The sequence below is a fragment of the Girardinichthys multiradiatus genome, chromosome 3 (assembly GCF_021462225.1).
Source record: "Girardinichthys multiradiatus isolate DD_20200921_A chromosome 3, DD_fGirMul_XY1, whole genome shotgun sequence".
NCBI classification, from domain to species: domain Eukaryota; kingdom Metazoa; phylum Chordata; class Actinopteri; order Cyprinodontiformes; family Goodeidae; genus Girardinichthys; species Girardinichthys multiradiatus.
In genome coordinates, this window is record NC_061796.1 from 11208266 (window position 1) to 11223311 (window position 15046).

The following is a 15046-nucleotide window of genomic DNA, read 5'->3' on the forward strand; positions in this document are numbered from 1 at the left end:
AATCATGAACACTTAACAATAGTTTTTGTGTATTAGAACTTTAAAACACTAACTTCCTAGCTGTAATGTTGCTTTTTAGAACTCTAAGGAGGATAAAGATCTTTTTGTTGGACCTAATTTTCAAGTTATAGCAACTTTCCATAATAGGACAACTGAAGTTCTCTTACTGTGTCTGGTTTTGGTGTGACATGCTATGATTATAAGTGGGCCTCATCTAGCTGCCCAAAACAAACCTTTATAGAAGGACCCCTGGCAGACAACCACTAACCTGTTTAATTTCAAAAAGTTGAGTTCAATCTGTGAAATCTGAAATTGACAGTTAACCAGTTGAAGAAAGTCACTCCAAGTTCCCACTATATCAGCTGCAATGGAAGGAGCGCTAAAGACAAATCTGAAAAGCAATTTTATTGTCATCTGGTGACTTTTGAACAACAGTCACATCACAATTGATGAGGAAGTTTGACCAGCTTTATATTTAAAAAAAAGGTGCTTACTGTGACTCATTTATTTGTATAATTGCCTTTTAATAAAGGGAGGGGAAACTTAAATAGGCTGGACATTTTGAATGCTACTACCTCGATTCCAAATCTGTATCTAGGTTTAATAGGTCTATGTTAACAGAGCACATAGTTCATGCAATCGCCTGCATATTGTGAAATCACAGAATACAAGTGTTCGTTTCCGGTTCTGACTGTCAAAATAAAACCCATGGCTAGATAGCTAGATGTTAAACAAAAACAATGTTTTAAAGTGACCTTACTCTGTTGCCATGGTTAACTTTGTGAAATGCCATACGTTCGTTTGTAAATTCATCAGCATTAAACAACCACATTTAAAAGTAACTGTACGCCAAAGAAGGCCATTTCGTATGCATATTTTTATTTTAACTTAATTTCATAAAAAGTGGCGTGAACATTGAATTCCACAGTTCATCGGTATCCACATTTAATATTCGTATTTTATTGTATCAGCACTCTAATTCGGGCCTTTGAAAGAGCAGTATTATTAACCTAACTTCCGGTGTTTCTGGTTATATTTGGCTAACTTGACGCCTCCTTCAGCGCTGAGGAGGTGTGTTCAAAGATTTAAATCTCTCACAGATGAGCGGTTGATGAACAGTGGTGCTGGTTGCGCCATATTGGCTGCCTTTTAAGGGGAGAGGAGTTTGGCCGAGCCGCTTGACAAACCCAACCAGTCTACAGACATGAAGCTTTTCAGAAAAATCTTGTAACTTGGCACCGCAGATTGTAAAGTGTTCAATTGCAAAGTTGTTTGCACTGCCTTTTTGTTTCTGTGGAAAAGGTTTTCGAAAAACTCGAGTCCAATGGATCCTAGGACCGTTTGGATCCAACCGGAGCAGAATGGACCGGCCAATTCCCTGTGGATGCATTTTTGGGAGACTTCACGCGCATTCGGAGCGAATTCCGGCCTCGACAACCAGCCTCACAACCAGCGCAACTTTGCGGTACAAAATGCAAACTTGGTTTCATACGGCGAGAGCTGTAGGCATGTATCGCCGACACCCGGGACTGTGTTTGGGAAACTGCTGCGGGCAGACAGCGGCGGCGAGAGGGGAAGTGTCCGGAGGAAGGGCTCGTTGTCACCGTCCTCTTCCTCTCTGGACTCGGAGGCCGACAGCTCCTCTCCCCACGGCTCCTCGCTTCAGATTGATAGCTTGAGCGCGGCGTACGAGGCCGGGCAGTTTTTACACTACGGTGAGCGGAAGGTGAACGAGAACAGCCTCCGGCAGCCCGTTCACGTTGTTCAGCCACATTGTCGCAGCATGCAACAGCTCGGCGGCCACACCCCCACCGAGGTGAAAAATCAGCAAGGGAACAAGCAGCAGCAGCACTATCAATCAAACCCATCCGGCCGCAGGAGGCAGCTGAACAGGGCCAACACTTTTCACGGCTTACACCCGCTCATCTCCTGCGGCTTTAATGGCCACTATATAGACTCTTCCTATAGCCTGTGGAAAACCAGGCGCTACAGCCCGGGTGTCAATGGGTAAGAAGACATCGTTGTTTATCATTAGTCTATATATTGATGAATACGAGGCACGTTGTCTCCTTTTCGCCTGAACATTTGATCTAGTTTCAGTTTAGTTTATTTATATAGCGCCAATTCACAACACATGTCGTCTCAAGGCACTTCAAAAGTCAGGTACATACATTCCAATTAATCCTAATCATTGAACAGTGCAGTCAGATTCAGTTATTTATTCAAATTGGATAAAAAGTTTTTCTATCTAAGAAAACCCAGCAGATTGCATCCAGTCAGTGACTTGCAGCATTCCCTCCTCCTGGATGAGCATGTAGAGACAGTGGACAGTCACTGGCATTGACTTTGCAGCAATCCCTCATACTGAGCATGCATGTAGCGACAGTGGAGAGGAAAAACTCCGTTTTAACAGGAAGAAACTTCCAGCAGAACCAGGCTCAGTGTGAGCGGCCATCTGCCACGACCGACTGGGGGTTTGAGAGAACAGAACAGAGACACACAAAGAACACAGAAGCACTGATCCAGAAGTACTTTCTATGGGAAGGAAAAGTAAATGTTAATGGATGTAGCTCCTTTAGTCGTGTCACCTAGAAAGAAAGAACAGATCAACTCTGAGCCAGTTTTCAAGGTTAGAGTCTGAAAGAGAGAACATATAATTAGTTACAATAAAAGCTCAGTCAATTGCCATGTCTAGGAGAAAGAAAGGGTTAAACACTAAAAGACAGGGCTATGTGGATCATCGGTAGAGGGTGAGCATTAAGTTGTTGCCAGCAGAAGCTCGGAAGATGCCCCTCTCCAGAAAGGTGTCACAGGTAGACAGAGTCAGACCAGGTGTAGCTTCTAGGAAGAGAATAGAGAGAACAAGGTTAAAAGCTGAAATAACAGCAAATAATGCAAAATTGGAGAGTAGTGTGAGAATGTAGCGAAGAGGGTGAAAGTGGTCATTATGTCCTTCAGCAGCCTAAACTTATAGCAGCATAACTACACAGATAGTTTCAGTTCAGATTATTTAGTTAAACGGCGCTTATTTACAACAATGTCGTCTCAAGGGACCCCACAAAGGGTCCGGGCCGCCGAGGAGGCCAGACCAAACCACCGAGTGCCAGAGCCCGGCCATCCCAGAACAGGCCACGTGTAGGTGCACTAAGTAAAATAATAAGCTGATAAAGTTTGGGATCGGGATACCTCCCTCTGTCTGACTGATTATAACCATTGGAAAAGAGAAGGGGTCATACAGGTATAGAAATGGAGGGTGTGTTTGCACCTCAACCATAACTGAGCCGGTTTAGGCTAAACCTGACTCCCCCTTACTCCAACCAACGGGGAGGGAGGAAGGCTCCCTCCCTGGTAAACTAAGCCACTCTAACTATAAGCTTTATCAAAAAGGAAAGTTTTAAGCCTAGCCTTAAAAGTAGACAGGGTGTCTGTCTCACGGACTAAAACTGGGAGCTGGTTCCACAGGAGAGGAGCTCAATAACTAAAGGATCTGCCTCCCATTCTACATCTAGAGACTCTAGTAACCACCAGTAAACCTGCAGTCTGAGAACGAAGTGCTCTGTTAGGAACATATGGAACAATCAGATCTCTGATGTATGATGGAGCTAGATCATTAAGGGCTTTATATGTGACTTGACTTTTGTCAATTTTGTTCTCAGCCTACATGAGGAAATAATGGATTTCTTCAACTTCATGTCACCAAGACCTGAGGAGGAGGCCATGAGAAGGGACGTTGTGAACAGAATAGAAAGTGTCATCAAAGATCTGTGGCCCACAGCTCAGGTGAGTGGGACAGGAGAGTGCACCATATTTTATTATCATCCACCCCCTATATAGAATAACTGTTCAAGAAACTCCCCCCATCAGTAGCCCCCATTTAGCCATCTTTTTGAAAACTTTCTGGAAGTACCTCTAGTAACTCCTGCTTTGATTCTTCTGTTTGGAGCCATATTCTACACTGAACTGCTGTAGATTTCTCAAGATAATTACCGAAAAGCAACGCTGCTCAGATCTTAAACATATTACATGGTTCCCTCTATTACCTTCCTCCCCTCCATGCTTTCGCAGCATGGACTAAAACTTCTCTACAATTACTGTGCTATCATAACATAAATGTAAGACGTTGTGAGTTCTTTCAGCAATACCAAGAGTTTGTTTTGGATAGCTTTACACAAGCCCAACCTTGCAAACCATGCACCTTTATTGGTGTTAGAAAAAACACCAGACTAGACTTTAAGTAACTGATCTAGCTAGATTACTTTTAAGTTGTTTTACTTAAAATAAGTGAATTAGAACAAGGGGCCATCAGCCCTTATTTGTTCACCAGTGTAAATAAATGAGGTTTAGGAGCCTATGCCACTGAATTATGCTTTTACTAGCATTGGCTGGATGTCCAACCATTCTTAGAAGCCTAAATATTCTTCACACGTTGGCTTTATTTAACGCCTCAGGAGTTCATGATCTGAAAGACTGTGGTATATTTTACTAGAAAGTGATACCCTTTCCCACTGCGCGAACCTCTTTGGAGCAAAAGATCAAGCTTTGGGCAGCATGTTTTATTATGTTAAAATAATTTAAATGTCTTATGAGTTAAATCAGGTTTCATCTCTCTACAGGTGGAAATTTTTGGCAGTTTCAGCACAGGTCTCTATCTTCCTACAAGGTATTTTGTTGGTTGATTTGACTGCACATCTGTGACTTTACCTCTTCTTTTTTTTTTTTTTTCATTTAAGTGTGCTTGTGTATATAAATCTCAGTAAACCAAATCTAGAGTGATCTTTCTTTGTTTTACCTACCTTTTGTATCTTGGTATATATGGAGGCAATATGTTAGATTTTTTTATTTGTCGTGCAAATGCCGCATCTCACTCAGCAATGATACCTGAGGTGCTCAGATAAATTTGTAATTTTCAATAACCACCTAAAATACTTTCCCTTTTGAAAAGGTAATGCTTTATAAAAACTTAAATGAATTTTTGAATCAATTCCTCAAGCTGTTAAGAACATAAAATACTAGAACATATTTTGAAATTGTATAGTGCTGAACATAGAGAACAAGTAGTCAGTCCAAGTAGAGGTGCCGTCTGACTGAACCACAGTTGGGTTAGCGAGGGGAAAAGTGAACATGGAGCAGAGCGGGAGCTGACAGAGATGTGAAGTGAGACCGAATATAAGATACATTTTCTGCAGTAACTTATTTTGAAGCAAAACGATGCCTGTGTATTAATATCTATCTAGGTACAGACACAAAAATTATAGTAAATATTGTTTGCATGTGTTCTGTCCTCAGTGACATTGACCTTGTGGTGTTTGGGAAGTGGGACCATCCCCCACTGCAGGATCTTGAGCAAGCTCTAAGAAAACACAACGTGGCTGGCAATTATCCTATCAAAGTCCTTGACAAAGCTACGGTAAGTCGTCTAAACCATTTTTTATTTATTTTTTTAACCTTTTTAAAAGACGAGTAACTTTTTTTTTTTTATGATTTCAATGTGTACTTCTGATCTCAGGTTCCAATCATTAAACTCACTGATCATGAGACCAAGGTGAAAGTGGACATCAGCTTTAATGTAGAGACTGCAGTTAAGACAGCACAGTTCATCAAAAGCTACCTTAAGGTGAGTTCCAGGTACTTCATGTTTTTTTGATGGGGCCAAAATGAACACGTTTGGTTTTGTAACTCTCTTCCTTCTTTTTGTTTGTTTTTCTCTTGGTTTTGTAGAAATACACCGTTCTTCCACCCCTGATCTTCGTTCTGAAACAGTTCCTCTTGCAGCGGGATCTGAATGAAGTCTTTACTGGAGGCATCAGCTCATATAGCCTTATACTTATGGCTATCAGCTTTTTGCAGGTGCACACACATATAAACAGTATTCATTGTTATAAAAATGTGCTGTTTCATTGTGAGATACTGACAGTGACAGGCTGCCAGGTACAAACAATTTAACAAAAATGTATTAATGTGTAAAACAATGCAAGCACAAAATGGCTGATCATGCCCCTGGAAGATGGCAAAGAGTGATGACTTTTTGTATGGAATACTGAACTTGGGCATTGCTTTATTATCACTATGATCACCCAAGAAGATTGTAGTTATGGCAGTCTCCTGCTAAAATGTTATGTCACACAATAAATATTGTATATGGTTGTGTCCAGTGAGGCAGAGTAAGGACAAATGTTGTCTAGTTTGGAGACTTAGCAGCCTGGCACCCTACCCAGTGATTTAAAAATAAAAATGCTACATTTTGATCCCAGTCTGCCTGTAAATTGCCACAGGGGCAATTTAGCTTTTCTGACAATGCATCTAATTAAAATATATATATATATATTTAAACGTCACCCAGCTGGCCCTAGTGTCTCCCCCACTTCAGACCAGCATTCTTACCACTACCTGTGTCACCAGATTAGTTTGTTAGAGAGCTATGCAGTGGTTGTGCAAAAACATAACAGTGAATGGAAACAGCTGAAAGTCCAAATTTTAGTTGGTTCTATCACAGTGAGTCATTTTTATCAGAAGACTGACCTACAATCAAATGGCAACTGTAAATTTGCACTGCAGTGGCACAAATGTTGTACAGAGAGACAAAAAAAGGAAAACGATACATTTTCTTACCTGTGAATAGTTTCACACAACTAACAGCCGTGGTTATAAACATTCTAGCACTGCAACTAGACCTGGTCTTCCTCAAGGTTGGTGTCCCTTACTAAATTTATTTTTATTCCCTCCTAAACGTCAATGTTCCTAAATTTTTTCATTTTAGTCACTTGCAGCATAATAATCACCAGATGTCACACACTATATTTTACTTTAAAAAAAAAAAAGGCAAACTTAAAGGCTTGTATCCTTTTGAAAAAAAATAAAACTGACCGAACATCCTCCAAGAGTGTATCAGTTTATTTATATTTATCCCCCCTCGTGTATACATGATTATTTAAGCTGTATCGTGGAGCTGTTTAATTACAGACTATCTGAATAAATAGTTTTAATAGTCCAGTACATGTAAGAATACATTTTCTTTGCTGATACATAACTTATTTGAAAGATTATGCTCCAGAAACGTAAGCCTCTTGGAACAAACATTTCCGATTAGGCATCAGATTCTTAGCTCTGTAACTTGTAAATGGATTTTTATCTTTAGAGCTGCTTGCACTGACTGTTTCCACAGGACTGGCTTCAGTATGTAGGCCGACTCTGATGTGGGATGTAGTCCACTGAAGTAGATGGATGGAAGCGGCTTTAAGATTGGTTCTTGTCTTGGCGTGGAATTGTGTTGTTTTAAAATGCAATTTAGACATTTCATAATATTTAGTTTCCTGAATCAAAGTTGTTTAAAAGGGAAATCAAAATTTGTTCAGTATGTAAGATTGGGTGTTTTATTTCCTGCATTTAATTGTCTTTGTCTCTGCCCTGCTAACTAGCTACACCCTCGGATAGACACACGGCGCACCAACATTAACCTGGGCATCCTGCTAATTGAATTCTTTGAGCTCTACGGTCGTGATTTCAATTACATGAAAATGGGCATCCAAGTGAAGAATGGAGGAGCTTACCTGTCCAAGGAAGACATGCTGCAAGCTATGGACCATGGAAACTGGCCATCCATGCTCTGCATTGAAGATCCTGTACAGCCAGGTCAGACTTGAGTAGAAAGTTATACTTAGATGCAGTATGTTAAAATTGGACCTCTAGGTAGACAGAATGAACACTTGTGTTTGATCAATGCAATCAAATTGAAGATGAAAATATCTGCAGCAATTATGAACATCTGTTCTGTAATCATTTGCAGAGTAATCCGGTTACAAAAAGGTCAAAATGGTTAATTATTTCTGATTTAACATTATTTTACCTCTTAAAATTAATTTAACCTCCTTTTTAAAAAGGTGTGGGGTGGTGGTGAACATTTGCTGCTAATCATTATGGTTGTGACCTTTTCAGCCATTGAAATCCTTTAAACTTAACTTAAATTGGAATTCCTTTAAGTTGGAAAGAGCTGCTTGAGGAAAACATGGGAGTGGGTTTAACTCCACTAAAATCTGTCCTTTCTTTATGCTGGAGTTGTTTGACTGATCCCATGTAACCTTTTTATATTCTGATCCTCACAGGGAACGATGTAGGCAGGAGTTCATATGGAGTCCTGCAAGTCAAGCAGGTCTTTGATTTTGCATATATGGTTTTGAACCATAGCGTATCACTTCTGTGTGCACATCCAAACAAAGAGTACGACAGGTTGGTTAGTTTTTATTTTGCTCACTAATAAAATAATACCACTGTATGGTGCACAGTTTGAGCAAGTCATTCACCTTTTTTTTTTTTATTGGCTTGTTGCAGCACTTTAGGACGAATTGTTAAAGTCAGCCCAGAGGTGCTGGCCTACAGGGAATGGATAATCAAGACATGGGGAGCCAAAAAGTGCACCAAGCTGACCAATGGTAAGTCAGCATTTCTCTTGTTGGACTCTGTTTATGCTCTGTATTTGGAAAATGTAATTTTGTGTTTTTATAAGGTGACATACAGGGGTTGGACAATGAAACTGAAACACCTGTCATTTTAGTGTGGGAGGTTTCATGGCTAAATTGGACCAGCCTGGTAGCCAGTCTTCATTGATTGCACATTGCACCAGTAAGAGCAGAGTGTGAAGGTTCAATTAGCAGGGTAAGAGCACAGTTTTGCTCAAAATATTGAAATGCACACAACATTATGGGTGACATACCAGAGTTCAAAAGAGGACAAATTGTTGGTGCACATCTTGCTGGCGCATCTGTGACCAAGACAGCAAGTCTTTGTGATGTATCAAGAGCCACGGTATCCAGGGTAATGTCAGCATACCACCAAGAAGGACGAACCACATCCAACAGGATTAACTGTGGACGCAAGAGGAAGCTGTCTGAAAGGGATGTTCGGGTGCTAACCCGGATTGTATCCAAAAACATAAAACCATGGCTGCCCAAATCACGGCAGAATTAAATGTGCACCTCAACTCTCCTGTTTCCACCAGAACTGTCCGTCAGGAGCTCCACAGGGTCAATATACACGGCCGGGCTGCTATAGCCAAACCTTTGGTCACTCATGCCAATGCCAAACGTTGGTTTCAATGGTTAGAGGAGCGCAAATCTTGGGCTGTGGACAATGTGAAACATGTATTGTTCTCTGATGAGTCCACCTTTACTGTTTTCCACACATCCGGGAGAGTTACGGTGTGGAGAAGCCCCAAAGAAGCGTACCACCCAGACTGTTGCATGCCCAGAGTGAAGCATGGGGGTGGATCAGTGATGGTTTGGGCTGCCATATCATGGCATTCCCTTGGCCCAATACTTGTGCTAGATGGGCGCTTCAATGCCAAGGACTACCAAACCATTCTTGAGGACCATGTGCATCCAATGGTTCAAACATTGTATCCTGAAGGCGGTGCCATATATCAGGACGACAATGCACCAATACACACAGCAAGACTGGTGAAAGATTGGTTTGATGAACATAAAAGTGAAGTTGAACATCTCCCATGGCCTGCACAGTCACCAGATCTAAATATTATTGAGCCACTTTGGGTTGTTTTGGAGGAGCGAGTCAGGAAACGTTTTCCTCCACCAGTATCACGTAGTGACCTGGCCACTATCCTGCAAGAAGAATGGCTTAAAATCCCTCTGACCACTGTGCAGGACTTGTATATGTCATTCCCAAGACGAATTGATGCTGTATTGGCTGCGAAAGGAGGCCCTACACCATACTAATAAATTATTGTGGTCTAAAACCAGGTGTTTCAGTTTCATTGTCCAACCCCTGTATTTGTTGTGTTGCACAAGTTGTCAAGTCATGACAAACATCTCTTAACTGAAGGATTCTGTGCGATGTTTAGATGTAGAGAGCTGCGAGCAGGAGCTTGCCAGAATGATGCTGATTGGAGAACAAAGGGATTCCCCCTCTCCCCTGAGCTCGGACTCCCCTTCACCTTCTCCAGTGTTTCCTCCCAGCCCTCAACACCATTCATCGTCTTCCTCAGCATGCTCACTTTCTTCTTCTTCCTCTGGAAGCGACATCGTAAGGCCACAGAGTTATTTTTATTTTTGTTTGAAAAAATGTAAGGTTACCGCCACTTTTACGTCTCCGTAAATTAGAATGTAGTCCCTATGTTCATTTAGTTTAATAGTTCCATTTTTTTAAATTTCATTTCTAAAGGTTTATTAGAGATTTTAAATGCAAAGCCTTACAGCTAACAAAACCCAAAATTCAGTTTATCAGAGAAAGTAATGTTTATACAGGTCCTTCTCAAAATATTAGCATATTGTGATAAAGTTCATTATTTTCCATAATGTCATGATGAAAATTTAACATTCATATATTTTAGATTCATTGCACACTAACTGAAATATTTCAGGTCTTTTATTGTCTTAATACGGATGATTTTGTCATACAGCTCATGAAAACCCAAAATTCCTATCTCACAAAATTAGCATATCATTAAAAGGGTCTCTAAACGAGCTATGAACCTAATCATCTGAATCAACGAGTTAACTCTAAACACCTGCAAAAGATTCCTGAGGCCTTTAAAACTCCCAGCCTGGTTCATCACTCAAAACCCCAATCATGGGTAAGACTGCCGACATGACTGCTGTCCAGAAGGCCACTATTGACACCCTCAAGCAAGAGGGTAAGACACAGAAAGAAATTTCTGAACGAATAGACTGTTCCCAGAGTGCTGTATCAAGGCACCTCAGTGGGAAGTCTGTGGGAAGGAAAAAGTGTGGCAGAAAACGCTGCACAACGAGAAGAGGTGACCGGACCCTGAGGAAGATTGTGGAGAAGGGCCGATTCCAGACCTTGGGGGACCTGTGGAAGCAGTGGACTGAGTCTGGAGTAGAAACATCCAGAGCCACCGGTGCACAGGCGTGTGCAGGAAATGGGCTACAGGTGCCGCATTCCCCAGGTCAAGCCACTTTTGAACCAGAAACAGCGGCAGAAGCGCCTGACCTGGGCTACAGAGAAGCAGCACTGGACTGTTGCTCAGTGGTCCAAAGTACTTTTTTCGGATGAAAGCAAATTCTGCATGTCATTCGGAAATCAAGGTGCCAGAGTCTGGAGGAAGACTGGGGAGAAGGAAATGCCAAAATGCCAGAAGTCCAGTGTCAAGTACCCACAGTCAGTGATGGTCTGGGGTGCCGTGTCAGCTGCTGGTGTTGGTCCACTGTGTTTTATCAAGGGCAGGGTCAATGCAGCTAGCTATCAGGAGATTTTGGAGCACTTCATGCTTCCATCTGCTGAAAAGCTTTATGGAGATGAAGATTTCATTTTTCAGCACGACCTGGCACCTGCTCACAGTGCCAAAACCACTGGTAAATAGGTTTACTGACCATGGTATCACTGTGCTCAATTGGCCTGCCAACTCTCCTGACCTGAACCCCATAGAGAATCTGTGGGATATTGTGAAGAGAACGTTGAGAGACTCAAGACCCAACACTCTGGATGAGCTAAAGGCCGCTATCGAAGCATCCTGGGCCTCCATAAGACCTCAGCAGTGCCACAGGCTGATTGCCTCCATGCCACGCCGCATTGAAGCAGTCATTTCTGCAAAAGGATTCCCGACCAAGTATTGAGTGCATAACTGTACATGATTATTTGAAGGTTGACGTTTTTGGTATTAAAAACACTTTTCTTTTATTGGTCGGATGAAATATGCTAATTTTGTGAGATAGAAATTTTGGGTTTTCATGAGCTGTATGCCAAAATCATCCGTATTAAGACAATAAAAGACCTGAAATATTTCAGTTAGTGTGCAATGAATCTAAAATATATGAATGTTAAATTTTCATCATGACATTATGGAAAATAATGAACTTTATCACAATATGCTAATATTTTGAGAAGGACCTGTATATTAATTCTTAATGTGGCATAGAGGTGATCAGCCTGAAGTGGAAAGGAGACCCAACTTGCTTGTTGTCTCTAGTGTCTCAACTTTGAGATTAACTTTGGGATCACATTTATGTTATGTACTTGGCCTTTCAATTATGTTCTGTCTATAGGGTTTAGGTCACATGACTATGAAGGCTAATTAAGCACAGTGATCCATTATAGCAGATATTGGTGATTTTGGAAGAGTGGGCAGCGGCCAAGTCTGCTGGCAAATGAAACCATCATCTGCATAACAATTGTCGGCACAAAGAGCTCTAAAATATTTGAATATTTTCATTAGCTGTAAGCCATAATCAACAGAAAATTAACATTTGAAATATATCGCCATGCATGTAAGGAATCTTTGAGTTTCATTTTTTAAGTATGGTTACTGATGTATTCTAATTGAAGCACTTGTAGATGCCTTCTACTACTACTTAACTTTATTTGAGCCTAAACTTATTCTTTCTTTCTTTCATTAGGACTCGGACTCTCCAAAAAGTAGCAACGGTTCTGACGAGCTCCACCCGGTCACCTTGGCTTCAATCCATTCAGTGATCCAGATGGCTGCTGATCTGGGGGCCACACATCCAGCAAGCTTTATCCACACCACACATCAGGTCGGGTCACAAACAAAATACCTTTGTCAATGTCGTTTATTAAAATTTAGCTACAGACCTGGCTGACTTCTCATTTCCCCCACCTTCATGTTCAGATGTGTCTCCCAGAAAACATTACCATCCCTCCTACCAATTGCCAGTTCTACCACGAGAACCCTCCTTCCATTGCCATTGTGCACCGTCACACAACACAAGCTGCACAATTCCCCCAGCAGACTAAGCCACCGAGCCCTCTTTTCACCCACGTCCACCACACTCAGGTAGGAGGGCCGCTGTGCCACCAGTACGCCCAGAGATCCTATTCCCAAGGCTCACTGGAGCCACACAAGTTTGGCTCCAAGCACAACCAAGCTGGTAGCCTCCAATGCCATAATCCCTCTCAAGGCAACTTTAGTCTGCAGCACAGGCTGGTTCACCAGGCTCACAACATTGTGTCATGTTTCAGAACCCAGCACCAGTACAACCGTAACACATGGCGACGCAGGAAGAAAGCCGTTTTTCCATCTCTGAATCAGAGCTAATGAAAGAAGTCAGTTGTAGCACACATTCTGTTGTTGAAGGGTCTTTAAAATGCTTCTGCACCTGTGCAACAATTCACAAGTTGCTTGAAGGCATTTCCAATTGCTTGCTAGGGCCTTGCAACAAAACTTTTAAGGTCTTAACCTTGCTCATGTTGTTCTACTAGTCTGAAGTCAGTGGCCCTTCCACCAGCATAAATTCAGTTGAACTGGTGATAACCAGACCGGGCCGGCCTCAGTAGTGTCATCTCCAGATTACGGAGCTGTTGCGTATTTAGTGTCCATGCCACTTGAACATCATGTGCCGTAGTACTGTTGTGGTTCATCAAGCCTGACACTTCTTAAACTTTTGATTCTTATTGAACCTTTTTTTTAGCATTAGGTTTCAGTCTTCTGAATGTGTCTCCCCTTTTAGCTCGAAATCTTTTTCGGAGCTCTTAAAAGTTCAGTGTATCGTCTAGAAATTGTATTCTGGACTGAAGCAAAGCACTACACTTTCCTTCTACCTATGCAGCGCAACGCTGACAATGTTTTTGATGTGACGGCACAAAACGGACATTGTCTCAAGTGCTTAAACTGTGAAAACTGATTTGAATGTACACTTTTGTGTGTGTGTTGGTCATACATTTTTCTCTTGTTGTAAACCCACCAGAATTTTTGTTTTTTTTTGTTTTTCTTTTTTTCACATTGTTGTTTTATGCTGCAAACTTTGACACCTTATTTTTTGTTGCAGCAATGTGCAATATTTACTGGTTTTTATTTAATTTATTTTAGATTTTAGTCTAGTCTTTTTTTTTTTTTTTTTTTTTTTTTTTTTTTAAGCCTTTATTAATGTGTGCAATAGATTGATTCAAGGGCCTAGACAAAGTTTGTGTGTGTGTGAGAGAAAGAGACCTTTCAGCAGAAGGAGGCGGTGTGGTATAACATTAGAAATGTGCCAAAAACCCTTGACTCAAATGTTTTCCCACTTGAATTTTGCCAACTGCCTGTCTAAAAAGTTTTCCACAACCAGTCTTTATTTTAAACATATCACCTATATAGCCAGAGTTATATTTAAAGAGCTAAAAACCGTCTTCAGCCAGGTTTGCGCCTCGTGACATTTCAGAAATATTTGGTGCTATTTTATACCAGCAAAGTGCTTGTTTTCTGCCTTATAAATACTCTGGTTCTGTTAAAGCAGCTGGTTAACTGCCTTCTTAATTGACCAAACCAGATTTTGTTTTGTTTTTTTTCTTATGTGTAAACTGAGCTTTCTGCATACCTTTCAGTAAGTACTGCCAGGCTTTTATTTATGCCATCTCTAGGTGCCGGCTCAGTGAGCACACTACTTTTGCTCTCGATAAATGTCTGTATTGGCATTTTTTTCTTGTTTTAGTGAACAAATCTGCGAAACAGTTGTAGGTGTATACATTTTTTTCGCTTTCACAGTTTACACATGAATTCCCTAAACGACCAGTGCTCCCACTCAAGTAAATTTAGAAGAGCCACAACAGAAATTCGAGGACTTGTTTCAAAAGTCGAACGTGCCTCCAATGTATCAAGCCCAACATGATTTTCTTAGCATTATCACTTTGTTTTCAGAGCTGCTTGTCATAACATTATCTAAGACTATCTGGGGCCACATTGCATCACACCAAATCCCCAGATCTGTGTATGAAGGATGGATTGTAATGGGTTAACAACTTGCATTTCAATGTATACCTTTTTTTTTTTTTTTAATGTAAGTTTTCTATTTTTTTAATAAACATTTTTAAAAAGCAAACATTTTTGAGTGATTTTATTTCTGCCTAACTGACCAGTGCTTTATGACTTAATTAGTTTTATCTTAACAAGCAGGAATGATTTACTGTCAATGACATTATTTTTATTTGTCAAAATGACAAGCCTGGTTTATTTGAATGGTACTGTTATTGCACAAGGTAATTTCATGTGTTTAACAGGAAAGTGAAGAAACTGAGGCTTACAAAAAGTACACTGAACTCATCGAATGCTTTTAAGGCTCACTCAATACATACAGGGGTTGGA

The 15046-nt window shown here is 40.9% G+C and overlaps 1 protein-coding gene across 1 annotated transcript; it reads left to right on the top strand.

Moving 5' to 3' along the window:
* Positions 1–789: 789 nt before the first annotated feature.
* Positions 790–14783, top strand: LOC124866423 (terminal nucleotidyltransferase 4A-like). The gene is made up of 12 exons (XM_047362211.1): positions 790–2007; positions 3657–3780; positions 4614–4660; positions 5287–5407; positions 5507–5614; positions 5719–5847; positions 7416–7629; positions 8100–8223; positions 8326–8426; positions 9851–10032; positions 12366–12503; positions 12599–14783. The coding sequence occupies exons 1-12, from the start codon at positions 1325–1327 to the stop codon at positions 13022–13024; spliced, it is 2397 nt and encodes a 798-aa protein (XP_047218167.1). The 5' UTR covers positions 790–1324; the 3' UTR covers positions 13025–14783.
* Positions 14784–15046: the final 263 nt, after the last annotated feature.

Bases quoted from the DNA above. Each gene is read 5' to 3' on its own strand.
- LOC124866423 (XM_047362211.1), top strand. From the start codon at position 1,325: ATGGATCCTAGGACCGTTTGGATCCAACCGGAGCAGAATGGACCGGCC. The intron at 2,008-3,656 runs GTAAGAAGACAT...TTTTGTTCTCAG, and splicing joins TACAGCCCGGGTGTCAATGG to CCTACATGAGGAAATAATGG. The intron at 4,661-5,286 runs GTATTTTGTTGG...TTCTGTCCTCAG, and splicing joins GGTCTCTATCTTCCTACAAG to TGACATTGACCTTGTGGTGT.